General features: G+C 39.3%; 1 protein-coding gene across 4 annotated transcripts in view; it reads right to left on the bottom strand.

Annotated features, from left to right (window-relative positions):
* Positions 1-594: 594 nt before the first annotated feature.
* Positions 595-18,844, bottom strand: part of LOC134670635 (uncharacterized) — a 210,625-nt gene continuing 192,375 nt past the window's right edge. For 2 of the 4 annotated variants that reach the window (XM_063528441.1, XM_063528442.1), the window contains 5 exons: positions 8,151-8,283; positions 6,565-6,680; positions 5,564-5,663; positions 1,614-4,947; positions 595-844 (listed from right to left, as the gene is read on the bottom strand). In XM_063528441.1, the coding sequence (XP_063384511.1) occupies positions 1,631-4,947; positions 5,564-5,663; positions 6,565-6,680; positions 8,151-8,283 (3,666 nt within the window). In that variant the 3' untranslated portion in view covers positions 595-844; positions 1,614-1,630. Of the gene's footprint in view, positions 845-1,613; positions 4,948-5,563; positions 5,664-6,564; positions 6,681-7,301; positions 7,405-8,150; positions 8,284-11,695; positions 11,835-18,844 lie in introns of those variants that run through there. The other 2 variants (XM_063528443.1, XM_063528444.1) reach the window with 2 other exon arrangements.

Genomic DNA, 18,844 nt, shown 5'->3' with positions numbered 1-18,844 from the left:
GCCGGATTTGGAACCACAAGCTTACTTCTGCGAAGTTCTTTCTAATGCTAAAAAAACGGACTTCGTAGCCATACATTTGACGTGCCTCTCCCCCGCAAAAATCGGCAAACTGTTTTGTACGAAAAATAACAGACAAGGCGTCTGCAGTTACCAAATGCTTTAAGTCAGTACCATGTTCCACTCAATTTTCAACATGTTACTTTATGAAGTAAGTACTGTGACTCAAAATTGACTTCAAGACGGCGAACATTTTTTTCATAAATAGACAAGTGCATATTGCAAAGTTTTGACGACGGGTTGGCCTAGTGGGTAGTGACCCTGCCTGCGAAGGCGATGGTCCTGGGTTCGAATCATGGTAAGGGCATTTATTTGTGTGATAATAAACACAGATATTTGTTCCTGAGTCATGGGTGTTTTCTATGTATATAAGTATGTATTTATCTATATAAGTATGTTTATATCGACTCCTAGTACCCATAGTACAAGCTATGGTTAGTTTGGGGCTAGGGCAATCAGTGTAAGATGTCCCCAAAATAAAAATAAAAGTTTCGTGTTGGAGGATAGTTGATAAGGAGATGAATTAAAACAACAAAAGAAACTATAGGAATAAAATTTGTATTTCACAGTTCTGAAATGTTTAATACACAATAGTATTTTTTAATAAAATAGAACTATTAGCTATTCCATTGCAATAACACTCAAAAATACATTGTTATAACAACGTTGGATAAAGTTTCTAGTACGAATAACATTAATTTGCCGATGTCTTCTACGCTAAGTATTGTAATCTCTATGTTAATTTATTAATATGTAATGCGGTCATGACGTCCGTCCGCTGTGGACTCTGGAAATAAAAACATTTATTAATTATCTAAATCAAGATCAAACAATAACCTTAACCAATAACAAGACGCGCTGGTGGCCTAGCGGTGAGAGCGTGCGACTTGCAATCTGGAGATCGCGGGTTCAAACCCCGGCTCGTACCAATGAGTTTTTCGGAACTTATGTACGAAATATCATTTGATATTTACCAGTCGCTTTTCGGTGAAGGAAAACATCGTGAGGAAACCGGACTAATCCCAATAAGGCCTAGTTTACCCTCTGGGTTGGAAGGTTAGATGGCAGTCGCTTTCGTAAAAACTAGTGCCTACGTCAAATCATGGGATTAGTTGTCAAGCGGACCCCAGGCTCTCATGAGCCGTGGCGAAATGTCGGGATAACGCGAGGAAGAAGAAGAAGACCAAACAATAACCTTAAGCCTTTATACTTAAGGCAGAGGGAATATATTTCCCACCTGATTTTGAACTTTATTTCAAAGTGATAGAGTTCAATTTTGCATAATTCCTGGCACCCTTATGCCTTATAAAGGGTTAACGCAGATAGCGCCACTGAGGTTTGTGTTTTAACCAATTAAAGAAAGCGCCACAAATACTAAATTAAATACCTCGATAGCAGTTTCCACAATGGCAACAGGAACAAGCCAATAATAAATGATATTTTTTGATCCAAGGTTTATCAATTTAAAAAAATAATTACAGTGAAGACAGCTGAAATTGTGCTTGTACTTTTAAAAATAAAATAGGTCCATTATGCCTTTATCTCGATAAATTTACCTTTCAACTAGCACCATTTATTTGGTCATCCCCTGCTTGGCGCGGCGCTCCCACTCGGCGCGCATCTGCAGGATCCCCTTGAACTGCGGCGACGCGTCCGCCTCCCCTCCCCCCACACCCACACCTCCCCCTACCACTTCCTTCTCTTTCTCACCTTCATCTCCCTCCTTTTCTATCACAGCACTCTCTCGCTTTTCCTTCTCGACTGATAAATGCCTCTTGTCATCATCTTTCCTTTGCCATGGGCGTTTGGTTAAAGTATCAGCTTTATACGCCATAGCTTCAGATTTAGTTATGTTTTTAATATCTTCCCTATCGTTAGAAGGATCCGGAAATGTTCTGTTTCTTAATCTCTTCTCGGGCGTAGAATCTGATACTTCCTTTTTATATTTGTTGGCTTCGCTTTTGTATACTGGCGCGCTTTCCCTTTTAGGATTCGATACGCTGTTGATACTGACGCTTCTTTGATAATGTGGGACGCCGAATTGACTGACGCGAGCGGCGATATCTACCATCCTGTTCTCTTCATTGGTTTTAGATGATGTGTCATCGTTTTCTTTGTCGCTGTCTCTAGATTTGATGGAAGCGTTAAACTCGTTTTTGAGGAGCTTTGATCTATTTGCATTGTCGTGATCTTCTTTAAGACCTTCCGCTATTTCTTGGGCAAGAGTTTCGGCTTCGCAATCCTTTAGTTTTAGAGAGCGTCTCGCGAAAACTTTCATAAGTTCAGGCTCGTCGTCATTTCTGCGTTCGCTAGTGCGGAGTTCTTTAGACAAGATGACAGGTTTCTTTCTGTACACGACGGTTTCTTCATTTCTATCTGGTGTTCTAATGTCGTTGCTATCTGTGCTTTGAATAGAGCTCTTACTTCCAAAACTGGAATGTGATTTCCGATCCATAGATATATTGTCGTAAATTTTCTCCGTGCTACCGTCTGTGCTTAAAGAATTAGTCCTTGGTTTCTCCGGTCTGTCTTGCATCTCGACGCTCGTTGATTTGCGTTTGAAAAATGCTTTCGGAGTTGAAGGACTTTGTGGTGTAAGAGGCGGTTGGGAAGTAGCCTTCTTAACGACTATTGGAGAACTCTTTAATTCTATTTGAGTATTTTCGCTCACGCTCTCGACTTTGCTGACGACTGAATTCCTTTGACTCTTGCTTTCGATTACTTCGAATGTTTCAAACTCTTTTTCGACTTGTGGACTATCAATTTTCTTTGGCGTTACGTTAGCCGTCAGCACTACATTAGTTGTAGGTTTTGCGTCAACTCTGTTTAGTTGTATGTTGAGAAATTCTGGTACTCCTGGTTTAGTGGTACCTGATTGTTGAAGTTTTTCATCACTTTTCTTCATTTTTGGAGCATCAGTTTTGATCTGGATTGGAGTATTTTCTTTGTTGATCATGGTTACAGATATATAGTTTTCCGCTTCCTGCTTTTCTTTTTGAATCATATTGTTACTGATTCTTCCCCCTTGACTCAAAGCGCTTTCTACTGAAATAGTTTTCCTTCTATCCTCCACCTGCTTCTCAGGGCTACTCTTAACACTATCTAAAGAGCTAGATTTGAGTATTGGTGCCATAATTGGCTTTGGCGAACTTATTATATCATCGATTTTAGCCTCTATCTGAGAAATGTCACTGTCTCTCTTATGGCTGTCCATGCCTATTTGAATGCTGCTCGAGAAGAGCTTCTTGTCATCGTGCATGTCAGTTTTGAGGCTGTCCATGTAGCTACTGTCCGTGCTGGGTAAACTGTCATAGTTCGCCTCAGCAGTTCCATGGAGGATGCTGTAGTTCCTAGCGGATACTCTTTTAGTATGATCGTGTCGTTCGCTCACGTTCCTCCTATAGTTAACCTCCCAACTTTCGAGCAAGGGCTCGGATATACCGACGATAGCCGGTAGACTCGGCATCTGGCTCTCCTGAGAGCTGATCGACGGAGATTCCGAAGCGTAACGGAAGCTGTGCGACTTGCCAATGCTGCTTCTGGTCTCCACGTACTCGTCGCCGAGCGATCGAAGTCCTGAGTTCACGTAGGCCTCTTCAGTCTTAGAGGCGCGGTGAGCTTTCTCGCGTTTCTCGTGCTTATCGCGGAGCTCGCAGACATGGTCGGAAGATCGGTGTATATGCTTCACGTTTTCGGAACTCTGATGCAGGATATTCTTAGGAGGCGACACTGATGCCGACATAACCACGCTGTGGTTAAAATAAGGGATGTTTTTAGGCATGCTTCCGCTGTGGAACATGTAGTCGCTGTGAACACTCTTCATGCGATGCGCTCTGATCGGGGGTTCTTCGTCTGAGATCTCTAGAGTGGGCGACAAGTTTTCCTCCTGAGCTATATTAGAGAGCTCGTTATTAATAAATGCTTTTGACGAGAATGGGTCGACGAGTCTCTGAACGGAGGCGGGTCTCTTAGACTTATCGTGGTTCAAACTGAAAGATTCCCTTTTATCTTCGACAGTTTCTTTGGAGGACGTTCGTTTCGATCGCTCCATTTTCTCATTGAAGTCGTCACGGCGGCTCATACGAGCCTTCATTTCTTGGTTCAACATTTTGTCGGTTTCTTCTGCGATTTTGAGATCAGTTATATTGTATTCGACGCCCGGCACTTTGGCCGCGCTGTAGACGTCTTTGTAGACTCCCTCTTGGACGTACGCCCCTTTATTGTCCATTCTTTTATGCATTTGATTGGCGAAAACCTTCTGTCCGGCAGATTTGTGGGTTCTCTCAGCGGGCACCGGTTTGTGCCCTTGTCCATGATCAACATAAACAAATCCGCTTCTCTCTGTATCCATAGCTTTATACTGCGCCGTGGACTTTTCAGTTTTAGATTTCTTAGTCTCTCCTTCGCCATCTGGCTGATCTTTCTTCGACTTCTTCCCACTCTTTCTTAAAAGTAGCCGACTGAAGAACGACTCCTCCTTCTTCGACGACCTGATCACTTCGTTCTCTATTTTCTTTTCCGATTTAGACTTCTTTTCATGGCAAGATTCTTCGGCATACTTATTATCAGACCTGTATTTCGTGACGCGTTCCTGAGAGTAACTGATCTGGGTCTCACTAGTGGTTACATTGTCGTCTCTGAGGTTTTGTCCTTGTGAGCTGGACTTTGACCTTTTGATCGAAGATCTAGGGGTATTTTGTTCGGCAATGGAGAGTTTTGCGGGGGAGTGTCCGATCATCTGGCTTAAGGCCAGACCAGGGGGTAGTGAGGAGGATTTGAGGCGCGTGTCGGCCGGAGTTTCGAGCACTCGCGTGAGCTCGCGGTTCAACTGCTGATGTTGTGCGTTCACGATCATGTGATGTTTCGTAGTGGTCGATGAAGAGAATGATTCTGGAAAAAAAAGTGATTTTATTGCATTTGTTTTATTTGTTACTGTACTGATTCATTATTTGATGATGATGAATTGATGATATAGTTGAGTAAAAACTACTGGCTGTATCGCAATCATGTATTGCGGTAATTAGATTGCCGAACGTCAACTTTTGTCAACCCGTGTTACCGCATGATGTACATCAATATCAATGTCCTAGCATGATTTTCTTAGGATTTACAAAATAAATCTTCTTCAACCAATAACTTTGTGTAATAATGTACATGTACAATAGTAATAATATTTACTAGTCGCTTTACGGTGAAAGAAAACATCGTGAGGAAACCGAACTAATCCCGATAAGGTCTAGTTTACCCTCTGGGTTGGAAGGTCAGATGGCAATGGCTTTCGTAAAATCTAGTGCCTACGCCAATTCTTGGGATTAGTTGCCAAGCTCCCAGGCTCACATGAGCCGTGGCAAAATCCAGGCCAACGCGATGAAAAAGGGAAGGGGGGTCTGTATTCAGGTGGTTTAGATATAATAAGGTACGTAAGGTAGGTAATAAGGTAGGCAAGGTATAATAAGGTAAGGTAAGGTGGGTTAGATGTAATAAGGTGTCCCTGTTGTACACATACCAGTAACAACTTCTGAGGTTTTATGGGTGACTTCAGGAGTAGTGCTTCGTATCATTTCTTCGTTCAGTTCGGGCGTGATTGGCAAGGCTGATGCGGCTATCTGAAACAGTTATTATAAACGCATTATACACCAAATCAAACAGAAAAATTACAATAACACGTTTGTTGAATATCCCTCATAAAGGCCCAGCCATACATGAAACATTCAAAATTTGCCTCTGAAGAGTTGACGTTTCGTTGTTGGAAAATTGAACGAAACAAAGCAAAAGCGACTCTGTCCCAATTGAATAGGATTTAAATTTCATCTAACTGAAGTGGTACTATAGGTAGGACCTTGGGCCTTAGGAGGATATGGCTAAGAGAGATTGTCCAGGGGCGTCCAATAAGGGCGTGATGTACCTACATCCCAGCAAACGTTTTATGGCTCCTCTACACGATGGGCCAACGCCGGCCACTCCGAGGGACGCAGCCATGCGGTAGAATGAGACAGCAATATCACTTGCTCCCTCTAACGCATAAATGCGTCCCTTGGAGTGGCCGGCGCTGGCCCATCCTGTAGAGGAGCCATTAGGTGTATCTACTACCTACTAATACTATAGGGTCACGTGGGACCTAGGTGTATTTATATAAGTACATAGGTGTCATAGGTAGACAAATCGCTGGCCCAATATTACAGGGTTCTATGTTTCATTTTTATCGATCTGTCTTGAAAATGTAACATAGGACCCTGTAATATTGGGCCAGCAAAATCCAATTTTCTTTATCTTTTAGGTACATTTAACTCAAGTAGGTACATTTTGTATGATATTAGGTACGTCCGCGACACCCAGAGGTACACGGGAGTTGTATTTATTTTCTACATTGTATTGTATGTAATAGTTATTAATTTCGTTTAGTTGTACCACTGTATATATATTGTATGTAAATAAATGTTTTTAAATGTAATATTATGTATGACTAGGTATATACCAAAGATAAATGTACTCCGTATGTATACTTACAGGATTAGTTTTCTTCCGCCTGGGCGCGCCGTGTGTCCGCCGCGGTCGAACCGCCATCTTGTGTTTGGCGGCCGAGTGAGACAGCGGCGCGACGCCCAACGCCGGCTCCGACAAGTCTGGAAACGGCGATAGGTGGCGTTAGTTGTCGTACTATGTGAGTGGGTAGCAAAAACACAAGCGGCTGAAGTTCTTTCGTAAGGAGCTAGTATGAGCTGTATGGACACAGAAGTCTAATAGTTTAAAAAAAACGTGCAGTGTCAATGTGATGTCGTCAATTTTGATTTAGGTGCAGATCCGAAAGATCAACTTTCAAGGGAAATTGCGTGCGCTGTGAGCTTGCTTATTGGCAAAGCTACACGTGAGATCCCTATTTTGAAAGGAAAATGAGCTACAATATATTAACGTACCATATAGGTTCGAGTGATAACTTCTCTATCTCGAACATGCTGAAGTGAGAGAGAAGTAGTAGACTGCGAAAAGTATTGTAATTGTATTAACATACGTATATCTAGGTCCGAATGATTACAATCGGACACGCGCTGCGATCGAAGATTGCTTGCTTATAATGGTCGTGATGGTAGGAGTTGGAATACTCATCAATTTCGGAGGAGCCCACACTGAGGAGGGAACCGTCACTACGATATGTATGCTGACATACTGCATATTAAGTCGACAGTTGCAGTTTTAGTAGTCTCGATAGGGTTGGACACGCTGTAGACTGCGACAAGTGTACTCACTGTAGTCCGAGTGGTCGCTCCTGTTGGAGTGGTCTTGACGGTATGAGTCAGGATGGGATGAGTTACTGGAGGTGCTATCAAAACACATCTTATCGAGCTCGAACGGGCACAACGAGCAGTTTTAAAAGTGATGTTCTATCTTCCATTTCGATACCCTACTGAGATGCTTTTCAATATAGCAGAAGTTTTAAGTGTACGCAAACTTTTTATTTATCAAACATTACGCAGATACCACAGACTAATAGCCCCTACAATCACATTTGGCAACAAACGCATAGCTCACTACCCCGTACCTCGCTGTAATAGTGCATGGTCTAAAAGGCATTTTTCATTTTTGGCACCATACTATATAACAAAGCACACAAAACCCTTAATATAAACAACATTAGTAATTTTCAATTAAAAAACAAAATTAAGATTTGGTTAAAATCATTAAGTTATACTGAAGCAGAAGAGCTATTACGAAGCGTGTTCTAGTACATACATTCTAAAATAACCAGACACACACGCGCGTAAACACACAGAAACACACACATATTCTAAAAATCAGACACACAGAATACTCACACACGCGCGCGTACACACACATCACAGTTTCATCTTTCTTTAAAATTAATTTTAATATTGTTAAATATGTAATATAAAATGTCTAACATTGTAACATTACCTACGCTTGTAATTGGGAAGGAACTGGCTCTTGAGACACAGGGAAACCTACTTTGAGAGCCAGGAACCAATGTTATGTAACAACTCAAAGTTGCAATAAAGATTATTTTATTTTTTTTATTTTTTATTTTACTGATTATCTTGGACACCCTGTAGACAGTGAGCTGTGACAAGTGTACTCACTGTAGTCCGAGTGGTCGCTCCTGTTGGAGTGGTCGTGGTGGTAGGAGCTGGAGTCCTCGTCCATCTCGGAGGAGCCCACGCTGAGGAGCGAGCCGTCGCTGCAGGATGACTGCGATATGCCCGCATGGTGCCGCTGGAAATAAAGAAAATTCTTTTAAATTACTTGTTCTTATATTAAAATATAATATCTGTGAAACATATAAAAACTCAAAAATGCGCATTTTCCCACAGCCTAGCCAGATCGATTTATCGCCCCCAAAAACCTCCATATAGCAAATTTCATCGAAATTATTAGAGCGGTTACACGATCTTCTCTTCGTGGTCGTGACCTCATGTCTGAGGGACGTGACTCCTATGGGTTAATCTTCCTATATACCACTGCTCTACAGGCCTCTCGATCTTCGGCCATCTGCATCGTTGCCTGGAGCGAAGTCTGGGTAATATTTTGAACCACATCTGACCACCTACTGGGTGCACGCCCTCTACTACTTCGTCCGTCGACACTCCCGGTAATAATGCGCCTTTCCAGCGTGATCGGTTACACGATACAAAAGTGATAAGGCGAACCCCTATCATTTCATTTTAAATCTAGATACTATAGTATCCGATAGTTATCCGAACATTTTCTACGCAAATTTCTTTTCCACTGCAGACAATACCTTGCACAATGTCAGTAAGTCTACCGGATGTGCGAATAACTATACGTTTCGTGTGCCAGTCGGCCGGAACGTTTGCATCACGATGAGCGTAAGACTATGAATGCGTTGTATTTAGGCTAATTTTATTTTAGTAATACGCTGATGGCTCCTCTACACGATGGGCCAACGCCGGCCATTCCAAGGGACGCAGCCATGCGGTAGAATGAGATAGCAATATCTCTTGCTCCCTCTAACGCATAAAAGCGTTCCTTGTAGTGGCCGGCGTTGGCCCATCGTGTAGAGGAGCCATGAAATGTTGACAATCTAGAGATGCGCATAATCCTCACAATATCTGGGTGACAAACCCAAAAGACCCCGAAAACCCTCTTATTGCCAATTTCATCGAAATCGTTAAATCAGTCTCCGAAATATATAAAAAATATACAAGTATTGTGCTCGTGTAAAGGTATAATATCTGAGAGACCGAGCTTTGCTCAGAAAACATAAAAAAACTCAAAAATGCCCGTTTTCCCAGAGATACTCGTAAGACCTAGCTAGACCAATTTATCGCCCCCGAAAACCCCCATATAGCAAATTTCATCGAAATCATTAGAGCCGTTTCCAAAATCCAAAATTTATATAAATAAATAAATAAATAAAAAAGCCTTTAATCTATCATAAAACACTTTACAATTTAAAAATACTACATTAAACTTAAAAATATTGTACTGTGATTTTTGGATTATAAAACTAACTTAAAATGTAAAACTAAAATCTAAAACACGTACTATATTATTGAAAGTTTTTCACTACATAATGTTTATTTACAAATTCTACTTCTATTAAACACGTTTGTTTATGAAAGTCGCCTGAGCGGCGTAGGCCTCCCCCGTTTCTCTCCAATCCTCTCTGTCCATAGCCCGTCTTCTCCATGTTGGTCCACATACTTCGCGGAACACGTCTTCCCAACGTTTCCTGGGTCTACCTCTTTTCCTGTGGCCGTTGCGAGGTGTCCAGTCTGTCATTGTTTTAGTCCACCTGCCATCATTTATGCGACAGATATGCCCAGCCCATTTCCACTTTAGGGTTCTTATTTGTTTTACGACATCAGAAACTCTCGAAAATTTATATACATATAAATAAATAAACAAGAATTGCTCGTTTAAAGGTATTAGATTAGATAGATGTATGATATCTTATTTTGAAAGTAGGCCTCGTAATTGCCAACTCACGACATTTTTTAAAAGAAATTTTAAAAGTTATGATGGTGCATCAATATTCTGTCGCTTCCACTGTCGGCGCGGAATTAAGGAAGACTCACGTTCGACCGAACCGGGTCCGGGCCGGAGTTTCTATGACATCACGTGATCACTGGTCATCTGTCATAGAAAAGTAAGCGCCGGAAGCTGGTTGGATATACGATCATCTACGCTTTGTGAATTTTGGTAGATCGAATCAACATTTTTTTTTAAATAAAAAGTCATAAATCGGTGTCATTAAAAAAAAGTAAAATTAGTTAATCATCATTACCAAATATTTCAACAAACGTGATTTCTTCCTAACCATTATCATTTACTTCCTACCACCAAATTAACCTGTCAGCCAAACTAGAATATTAGTTCCTCGTACACACTATTAGCTGCCTATACCTAAGCCTTATTACATAGATATAAGACCTACAATTGGTCAATTAGTGCTGTTAAGTATTTCCCACAAATTGAAGTACAATAAGGATGTAAATCTGCTAATTTCAGTGTATGATTGGAAAGTTAATGGTCCATTATTGATTCGATTATAAATCGATTTAGTTTATTCGATTTTGATGGTAGGATCACATACTTGTAAATATACCGGGTGTGGCCTGTAACACGAGCAAATAATTAAAACATAGATTGTACTCCTCAAACGATGACACTTTTGTTCAACAACTTTTAAAAATTATGAAGTAGGTACTTAGAGTCCCTATTTTTCATACAAAATAAATATTATCTTCAATGGACGCCATCGCCATGCCATATCATTGTGATTGACGTTGCTTGTCACGCCTTAAAAATAACAAAATTCGCAATACATTGCGTCTTTGAATAAACTTTAAAGTGTATTAAAGATCAAACCACAAGTTATTTTTAAAAGTTGCTGAACAAATGTTGGTCAGTATAAGGAGTACAGCCTACAGTTAATTTTTTTGCTCGTATTACAGGCCACACCCGGTATAAACACTTAATTTTATACAAAGCACGGTTCCGTTGTTAAGGCAGCTATGGCATTATTATATTTGTGACTGGGTCAGGTAAGTGTTGTATGGTGGCGTCAGTGAAAGGAGCCTAGGAGACTACCTGTATTTCGCAGAACTAATAAATATACGTATGTTAAAAGAGCAGTAATTAGTGAGTAGGCGTATAAATTTATCAAAACGACTTGGTGATTTTACTGTAAGTTTATTATGTGCCTAATAACTGAAATTAAATCAACCTTGAGCCGGCAACAAGGGATTAACCTACATAACAATAATCATAATGTAAACTTTTCATCTCCTTCATTAACCTTAGCTTAAGCCCTTACAACCTTCAAACCATTTTGTATGACTTTTTGATTTTACTAACCTTGACTTAGATTTGCTTAATCTAAATCCTACCTAAGATCTCTTCTTTTGTTTTCCTAATTGGTTGCTTTTATACCGGGTGTGGCCTGTATAATATGAGCAAAAAATTTAACTGTAGGCTATACTCCTCGTACTGATCAATATTAAATTTGTTCAGCGGAGTACAATCTATGTTTTAATTATTTGCTCATGTTACAGGCCACACCCGGTATTATTAGTGATTATTAGGATAAGTAGGTATAGATATAAACAGCTGTGCGATGAGGAGGACTATGACGTATATGTCTGTCTGTCTGTATACTAACCTTTATTCTGGCACTGATGTACCTCCTGCGCGGCGGCCTCTTCACGGCCTCCTCGGTGATGTTCGTCACGTACAACATCATTTTGACTAACTTCTGTCAATCTCGTCACAACATTGTTTATTATCACAGTGTTATTGCACTTTATACTTTATTTTTGTAATGTCTATTAAATTGTTTATCACTATTTCTTAGATTTAATTAAGGTTAGGTACTTCTGCACACAACAGAAAACATACTTATTACATACATAGTATATTATTGATTAAGTTGGTATATTCATTTTCGCGTGGATGGGAATATCAATTAGGTACAGTCGCCATCAGATATATCGGAGCGGCCAAGGTGCTCACAAATATCTGAGCACGCCTCTATTGTCAAAGCGTTAGAGTGCTTGTTCAGATATTGTGAACACCTTGGCCGCTCCGATATATCTGATCACGACTGTACATACGTAGAAAATACGCAAGTACCTATAGGTAGGTGATGAAATAGCATTGGTTAACAAGCACGTTATTATTTTATGGATGTACAAAGCAATTTTTTGCTTTAATTAATATGGATTTCCGCAAATTAACGCCTGATTTTATTATATTACTTATACCTACCGAGTATTTGATATACATACATATTTACCTATACCAGTACTGGTTCTAAACATATAATTATTATGCATTATGTAAGTAACTATATAAATTATTAAATACCTAAATTTATTTTCGTATGGTGAAATGGCGGCCGCTATTTATTTAAATGAGTATAAAAGATACTTCTCAATATTATCAATGTCTTATCGTGGAAGATAAAAATGCATTATTCGCTCGATAACGGCTGTTTAACACCAATGCCAATGTCGGTGATAAGAGACAAGATTAGAGCGCGATAACTTTCGCGAGATAAATTATACAAATATACAGCTGTAATAAACTCTCATCCGGGTTTCTAATTTTTAGGGTTCCGTACCCAAAGGGTAAAACGGGACCCTATTATTAGGGTTCCGTACCCAAAGGGTAAAACGGGACCCTATTACTAAGACTTCGCTGTCCGTCCGTCCGTCCGTCCGTCTGTCACCAGGCTGTATCTCACGAACCGTGATAGCTAGACAGTTGAAATTTTCACAGATGATGTATTTCTGTTGCCGCTATAACAACAAATACTGAAAACAGAATAAAATAAAGATTTAAGCGGGGCTCCCATACAGCAAACGTGATTTTTGACCAAAGTTAAGCAACGTCGGGCGTGGTCAGTACTTGGATGGGTGACCGTTTTCTTTTTGCATTTTTTCCGTTTTTTTTTGCTTTATGGTACGGAACCCTTCGTGCGCGAGACCGACTCGCACTTGCCCGGTTTTTTTTTAAACCAGCCGCGGGCGTAGAATGGTTCCATTTTTATCGCCTGTCACTATGCACGTCCCTTTATACATACTTGTTAGAACGTGACAGACATGGTGACAAGCGATAAAAATGCGACCGCAGAGGGTGAAGACTGGCGATTTTACATCATGAAAGGCTGTTGTGTATCGCAAACGGATCTTTTAATCTTTTTCATTTATTATCAGAATCATACTGGGTACCGTTTAGCAGGTAGGTACCGAATAAAAATAATGTAAAAAAATTGCGTGTTTTCTAGAAGTTCTTTTTTTATTTTCACACCCTTTTTTGGCGATCAGAATCATAAAAGGCCACTTACACCCACCTTAAACCTACACTGTTTGTGAACACACCTACTAGTTAGATGGGTACTATTTAATTACGATTGTTTAATCGTAAGTATAAACAATTAAACACTCAGCAAAATCATTGAGTCCTGCATTACCAGACAAAGTTTTTGTGGCATAAACCAGTATTTGAGAAAATGAAACATCGATAAATCTGTTATCGATAAGTCTGTAACAAAATAATAATTAAAAGATGTAACTTCTATACTTGCTGTATACGTAAATTTTAAGAACGCAAATCAATTACAAACTGGTACATAATTACTTTATTAATATGTACTATATTTTAATGTACTTAAAAATAAAAACGTAGACTGTAGTATACAGTGCCAAAAGAATAGAAACAAACAAAGAAGGTGTTGTGTACTTCGCAGTAGCTATGTTATACAGTGTGAGGCGTGGCTCACTCCGTGATTTCATCGTTTTGCTACAGGTAGGTAGCTAAAAGTCCATCCGTTCGACCCCAATTTTGGGGTTTGCCATAAGCCGCGCGTGGCGCTGTCGCCACCTAGCAGCCATATCTGTGCTGATCGTGACAGACGCGTTTTGTTAGAGAGTGAGTCTTCTGTACCTAGTACTACTATTTATTCTGTGACAGTGTTATAAATATCTATGATAAAGTTAAGGTAACCTCGATAATAGATGTCGATATTTCATTTTGTCAACTCACACATCACTTTATTTTGCTACAATAACATTTCTGTACATTACTTTGCGTCAATCTAATTCATAATACGGAACTCTAATTTACATTTTTCGTAGCAATTACACCGATTACCCATCGTAAACATATTTGTAACATAGCTACTAAGTGCTACCGACAGTCGGACATGTCGCCTTGAATGCCATACGTCCATTATTTATGAACGATAATGTTTTTTGTACGCATGCACCCACAGGTGGGTTAAACTAACCACGGAGTGGGTGCCACAATGTAACCGGCATGGTCGGACTTGGAGCCCACTGATTAACAGTCCGCCGGACGGTATCGGCCTGTCAGTTGTTCGGAACTGTCAAAATTTTGTTCTAACTCACAGGCCGATACCGTCCGGCGGACTGTTAATCAGTGGGCCCCTGGAGGAGATGAGAACATTGTAGATTGGTGCGTATGATTAGTATAATAATCTTACTACATAATTATGTAGACTTGATGATTTTACTAAAATCACTGTTGTGGGAGTTGTGGATGAAAAAAGATCTTACGCAATGTCAATTTAGCTTATATACTCAAGCAGATCTTCTCAGTAGAAAAAGGCGGCAAATTTGAAAAATGTAGGCGCGAAGGGATATCGTCTTATAGAAAATTTGAATTTCGCGCCTTTTTCTACTGACAAGATTTGCTTGACCATCTATATATAATTATTTTCATACTTGCATAACACTTTCACTGTTTGAGTTTTTTAATTTTAAATTGAACCCACCAAGTAGGTTCATGGCAGTTAATGTGTAAAGTAAAACGTATGCAAGTCTCATTAGACATTTAACGTGAGTCGCATGAATGAGGTGTTGGTTATTAAGCCATTTAAGCCCGCTCATAATAACTTAATAGAACAATGAATGTACCATTAATATTGTCCTACAGTGTACAGGTGCGGTGAATCCCAAGCGAGAGTCATTGTAAAATGAAATATCCATGACGCAACAGGGAGTGAACTGAAATGTATGAATGTTAATACAATTACATTATGCTTCTTAATTACGTTAACGTAGAGTAATTGGCGAGGTCAAGGGTCAAGGACTGTTGTTAGTGTGTGAAATTTTGTGAAATATTTAATGAAATGACCTGTTTGTTTAAATTAAAACGTTTCTTTTTGTTAGAAATTCATGTACAATATTATAATGCGTTAGAAAATATTGAAGTGATATTACAAATCTCACAAAGATTACTACAGTCGACTTTATTGAAGTACTTAAGTTTTTCTTTTTATTATATTTCTGCTGATTTTGTAGGAAAATATGCTCAATTAATGGCTTCCGAGTTTAAATTTACATTAGAAGTAGGTATAATTTGCGTGGGTGGTAGTGAATTAAAAATGTCGTCAAAATTGTTGAGATACGAACTTCTTTCCGTTATGCTACTTGATAACTGCAACAGAAATCCGAAATACCCTATTTAAATATCCTCTGTACGTACAGTCACCTGCAATAATATGTTACTGTTCGAACGCCGCAAAAATATGTGACACGCTCTTATGGATCTACAAATAAGATCGTGTCAGATATTTTTGCGGCCTTCGGTGTGTTACATATTATTGCAGGTGACTGTACACGTATCGCTTTCAACATTGTTTCAACACCATTTCCTTATAAACTATATCATCAAGTTATATGTTTTATCAATCCACCAAAGCAGGAAGAAGGGGGCCTGTCAATCTGTACCACGAAATATTTCGAAACGCCGTATAAGCTTAGAAAATACTAACAACATACGTCCTTTTAATTTGAAGCAACAGAAGCATGTACCACCAAGTATTTCGAAATGTCGTATAAGCTTAGAAACTACGAACAACATAAGTCCTTTTGATTTTAAGCGGTGATGTTGCAACGTACCGGTCCCATAATGGCATGCAATTTATTGATTTGGGAATGGATCGTGGGATTTTGAGTTTTATGTGGTTAGTGGAGGGTTGAAAATTGATAAGCTAAGGTAGAGCCCGTATGAGGAATATTTTTGCGGTGAGAACGCAATTTTTTAGTTTTTCCTTTAATAAATGCATTCGGTTGACTGCAGTCATAATTAATGAATTAAAGTATAAATTAATTTAGAAAATGTGTAAGTAATGTAAGTATACAATTTTTTAACATACTTAATTCAATAATTGGTGAACATATGAATATGATCTTGACTCTACATAAACACTTCTTTCTTTGGATTCTGATGACAGATTCTGATGATGAACACCATTAAAACAACAAAGACTTTAGTCGTCATAAATCGTCGTAAAAACTATGAAGGAACCTACCTATCCTATGTTTTTCCCCGGGCCTCGAACTATCTCCAATACCATACCAATTTTCATCAAAATCGGTTAAGCGGTTTAAGCGTGTAGAGATAATGGACAGACATACACACACATAGCAGAAGTAGGAAATAGTAGGGATTCACGAAAAACATAACATTTATTAAACACGTGAACGAAGTGTGAATGCACTGAATACGTAACTGATAGTGATGAATTAGATGACTGATAACAGTGATAACACGTCTTTTCATCTGAAATGTTATCAGCTAGGTATCGTAAGTCGTTACTAGTTTCTTTTTACCTTTCATCAATGATATTTTACCAAGGTTAAAATCGTTCATAATAACTAACATAATTTTTTTTTGTAGGCTAGGAGACCAAGCCGAGCGCAAGCATCACTATGTTTTGGTCTCCTGCAATGGCCTAGCCGAGAGCAAGCATCACTATGTTTTGGTCTCCTGCAATGGCCTAGCCGAGAGCACGCATCACTATGTTTTGGTCTCCTGCAATGGCCTAGCCGAGAGCAAGCATCACTATGTTTTGGTCCCCTGCAATGGCCTAGCCGAGCGCAAGCATCACTATGTTTTGGTCCCCTGCAATGGCCTAGCCGAGCGCAAGCATCACTATGTTTTGGTCGCCGAGAGACCGAGTCGCCGGCGGCTAGTAGATAGTACATTACGGCTCTGACACCACTCTGACACCAATGTAAAGACGTTTCCATTAATGAAAGGAGAGCCCTTGAGTACTAAAACACACAAATACTTGAATTGAAGCTCAAGAGTCGTTAATACGTCCTAGTGACGCACGCGCATATTGCGGCGGCTCGAGTCATGTTCGTATATGATAACGGATTAATATGTCCGTATGTGAAGTGGGCTTATATACTCGTATAGCATGTAAATGATTGGTTTGCGTTTAGTTGTTTCACGGCAAGAAATAATGGTCTGAAACATTGAAAAATAAATAAAAAGAGATATAAAAAATAGTGTTCTTTTTTATGCATCGATAGAAGCTGCAAGATTGACAAAAATCTCTTGACCAAATATCGTGCACTTCAATCTTATTCAAAAATCTTCAAAAATCGTGGACAGCCCCCAATACATCAAAGAAGATATCGGACGGGTACTGTAGGTAATAATGTTAAAAATATTTAGTAAGTATGTTAAGGTAAGATACTAAATATACCTAGACATGTCGATATTTAATTTTGTCAAACAGTCTTCTGACTACACACATAAGTAGTCGCTATTCAACATGCAATAACAACTCATATTGCCGTCCTCGAACTTCAAGATATTCACAAGAGACGACACGTACTAGATCCATTCTAGATACGTTATACATAGTTTAGATATCAATTATTTCTCTTTTGCAGCGCATTTCGGGCAACCAATGTCACTTTTACGTTAGACAGAGTAAGATATCTATGAGATGTGAATTAGATCTCTAAGTCATATCCTGCGGAAATCGTTCAAGAGTATCTCCAGAATCGCGCAAATGTCAAATTTGACAGGTTAAATCTTAAACATATCGTTATCGTATCTTGGTGATGTCTAATAGATGTCTATTTCAAAATCCGAATCGGGCCCATGATTTGTTTGACCTATCAGGTATACATGCACTAAGCACCGAAGCAATTTAGTTTGATCGATAACGAAATAATCGATTTGCGTTGATAATATCGAGTGCCCACGAGTTGATTATGAGCCTTTGATGTTTTTAAGAGCCAACAGGAGTGGGTTTTGATGCTAGAGCAATGATTTTTTCAAAACAGATTAATATTGTCAATATCTGTGTCGGACCGTTTTGCTTTTTATGATACTTTTGTTTTTTATGGCGCTAGATGCCCGCGACTTTGCCTGCATGGCATTAGCGTTTCCACATGCCACTTTAGTAAATTCTACTCCCTTTTTACCCTCATTAAGAGATGATTTCAGGAATAAAAACCATCCCATGTCCTTCCCCGGGACTCAAATTATCTTCATATTATTATCATAGTTCATTTAGATGGGGTCAACGGTTAGCGTGCAAAACGTCACAGACAGACAGATATCATACAGGGTGGTTTTGCTATCTCTGACCAAACTCTGAGGAGTGAATATGTAGGTCATAGTATTTTTCTCATTCATTTTCTCAGTCATTGTTTTTCTTTGTATTTTCTCGGAAACGTTCGTATTTGTCATGCTACTTCAATCGACCGCAGTACATTTTGTATCGAGACTGACTGAAATAGCAAGACTGATTCGTACGTTTCCGTGAAAATACGAAGGAAATTAATTATGCACTAACGCTCTACAATCCTCAATTAGCTAATAATCGTTTGTCTTTATCTGTCATTTTTACTTACGTATTTAGAAGAAAGGGATAAAATAAAATTTAACTAAATCAGGCCCGTAAAAGGGTAAATCGCCGCAATCGTTTGAATTGGTTCATATAAGTTTGGTGCAATTTGTTTTTTTCGCTGAATAGAGC

This window comes from Cydia fagiglandana, chromosome 14, assembly GCF_963556715.1.
Source record: "Cydia fagiglandana chromosome 14, ilCydFagi1.1, whole genome shotgun sequence".
NCBI classification, from domain to species: Eukaryota; Metazoa; Arthropoda; class Insecta; order Lepidoptera; family Tortricidae; genus Cydia; species Cydia fagiglandana.
The sequence above is the reverse complement of the archived record's forward strand: the minus strand, read 5'-3'. Positions and strand labels throughout refer to the sequence as shown.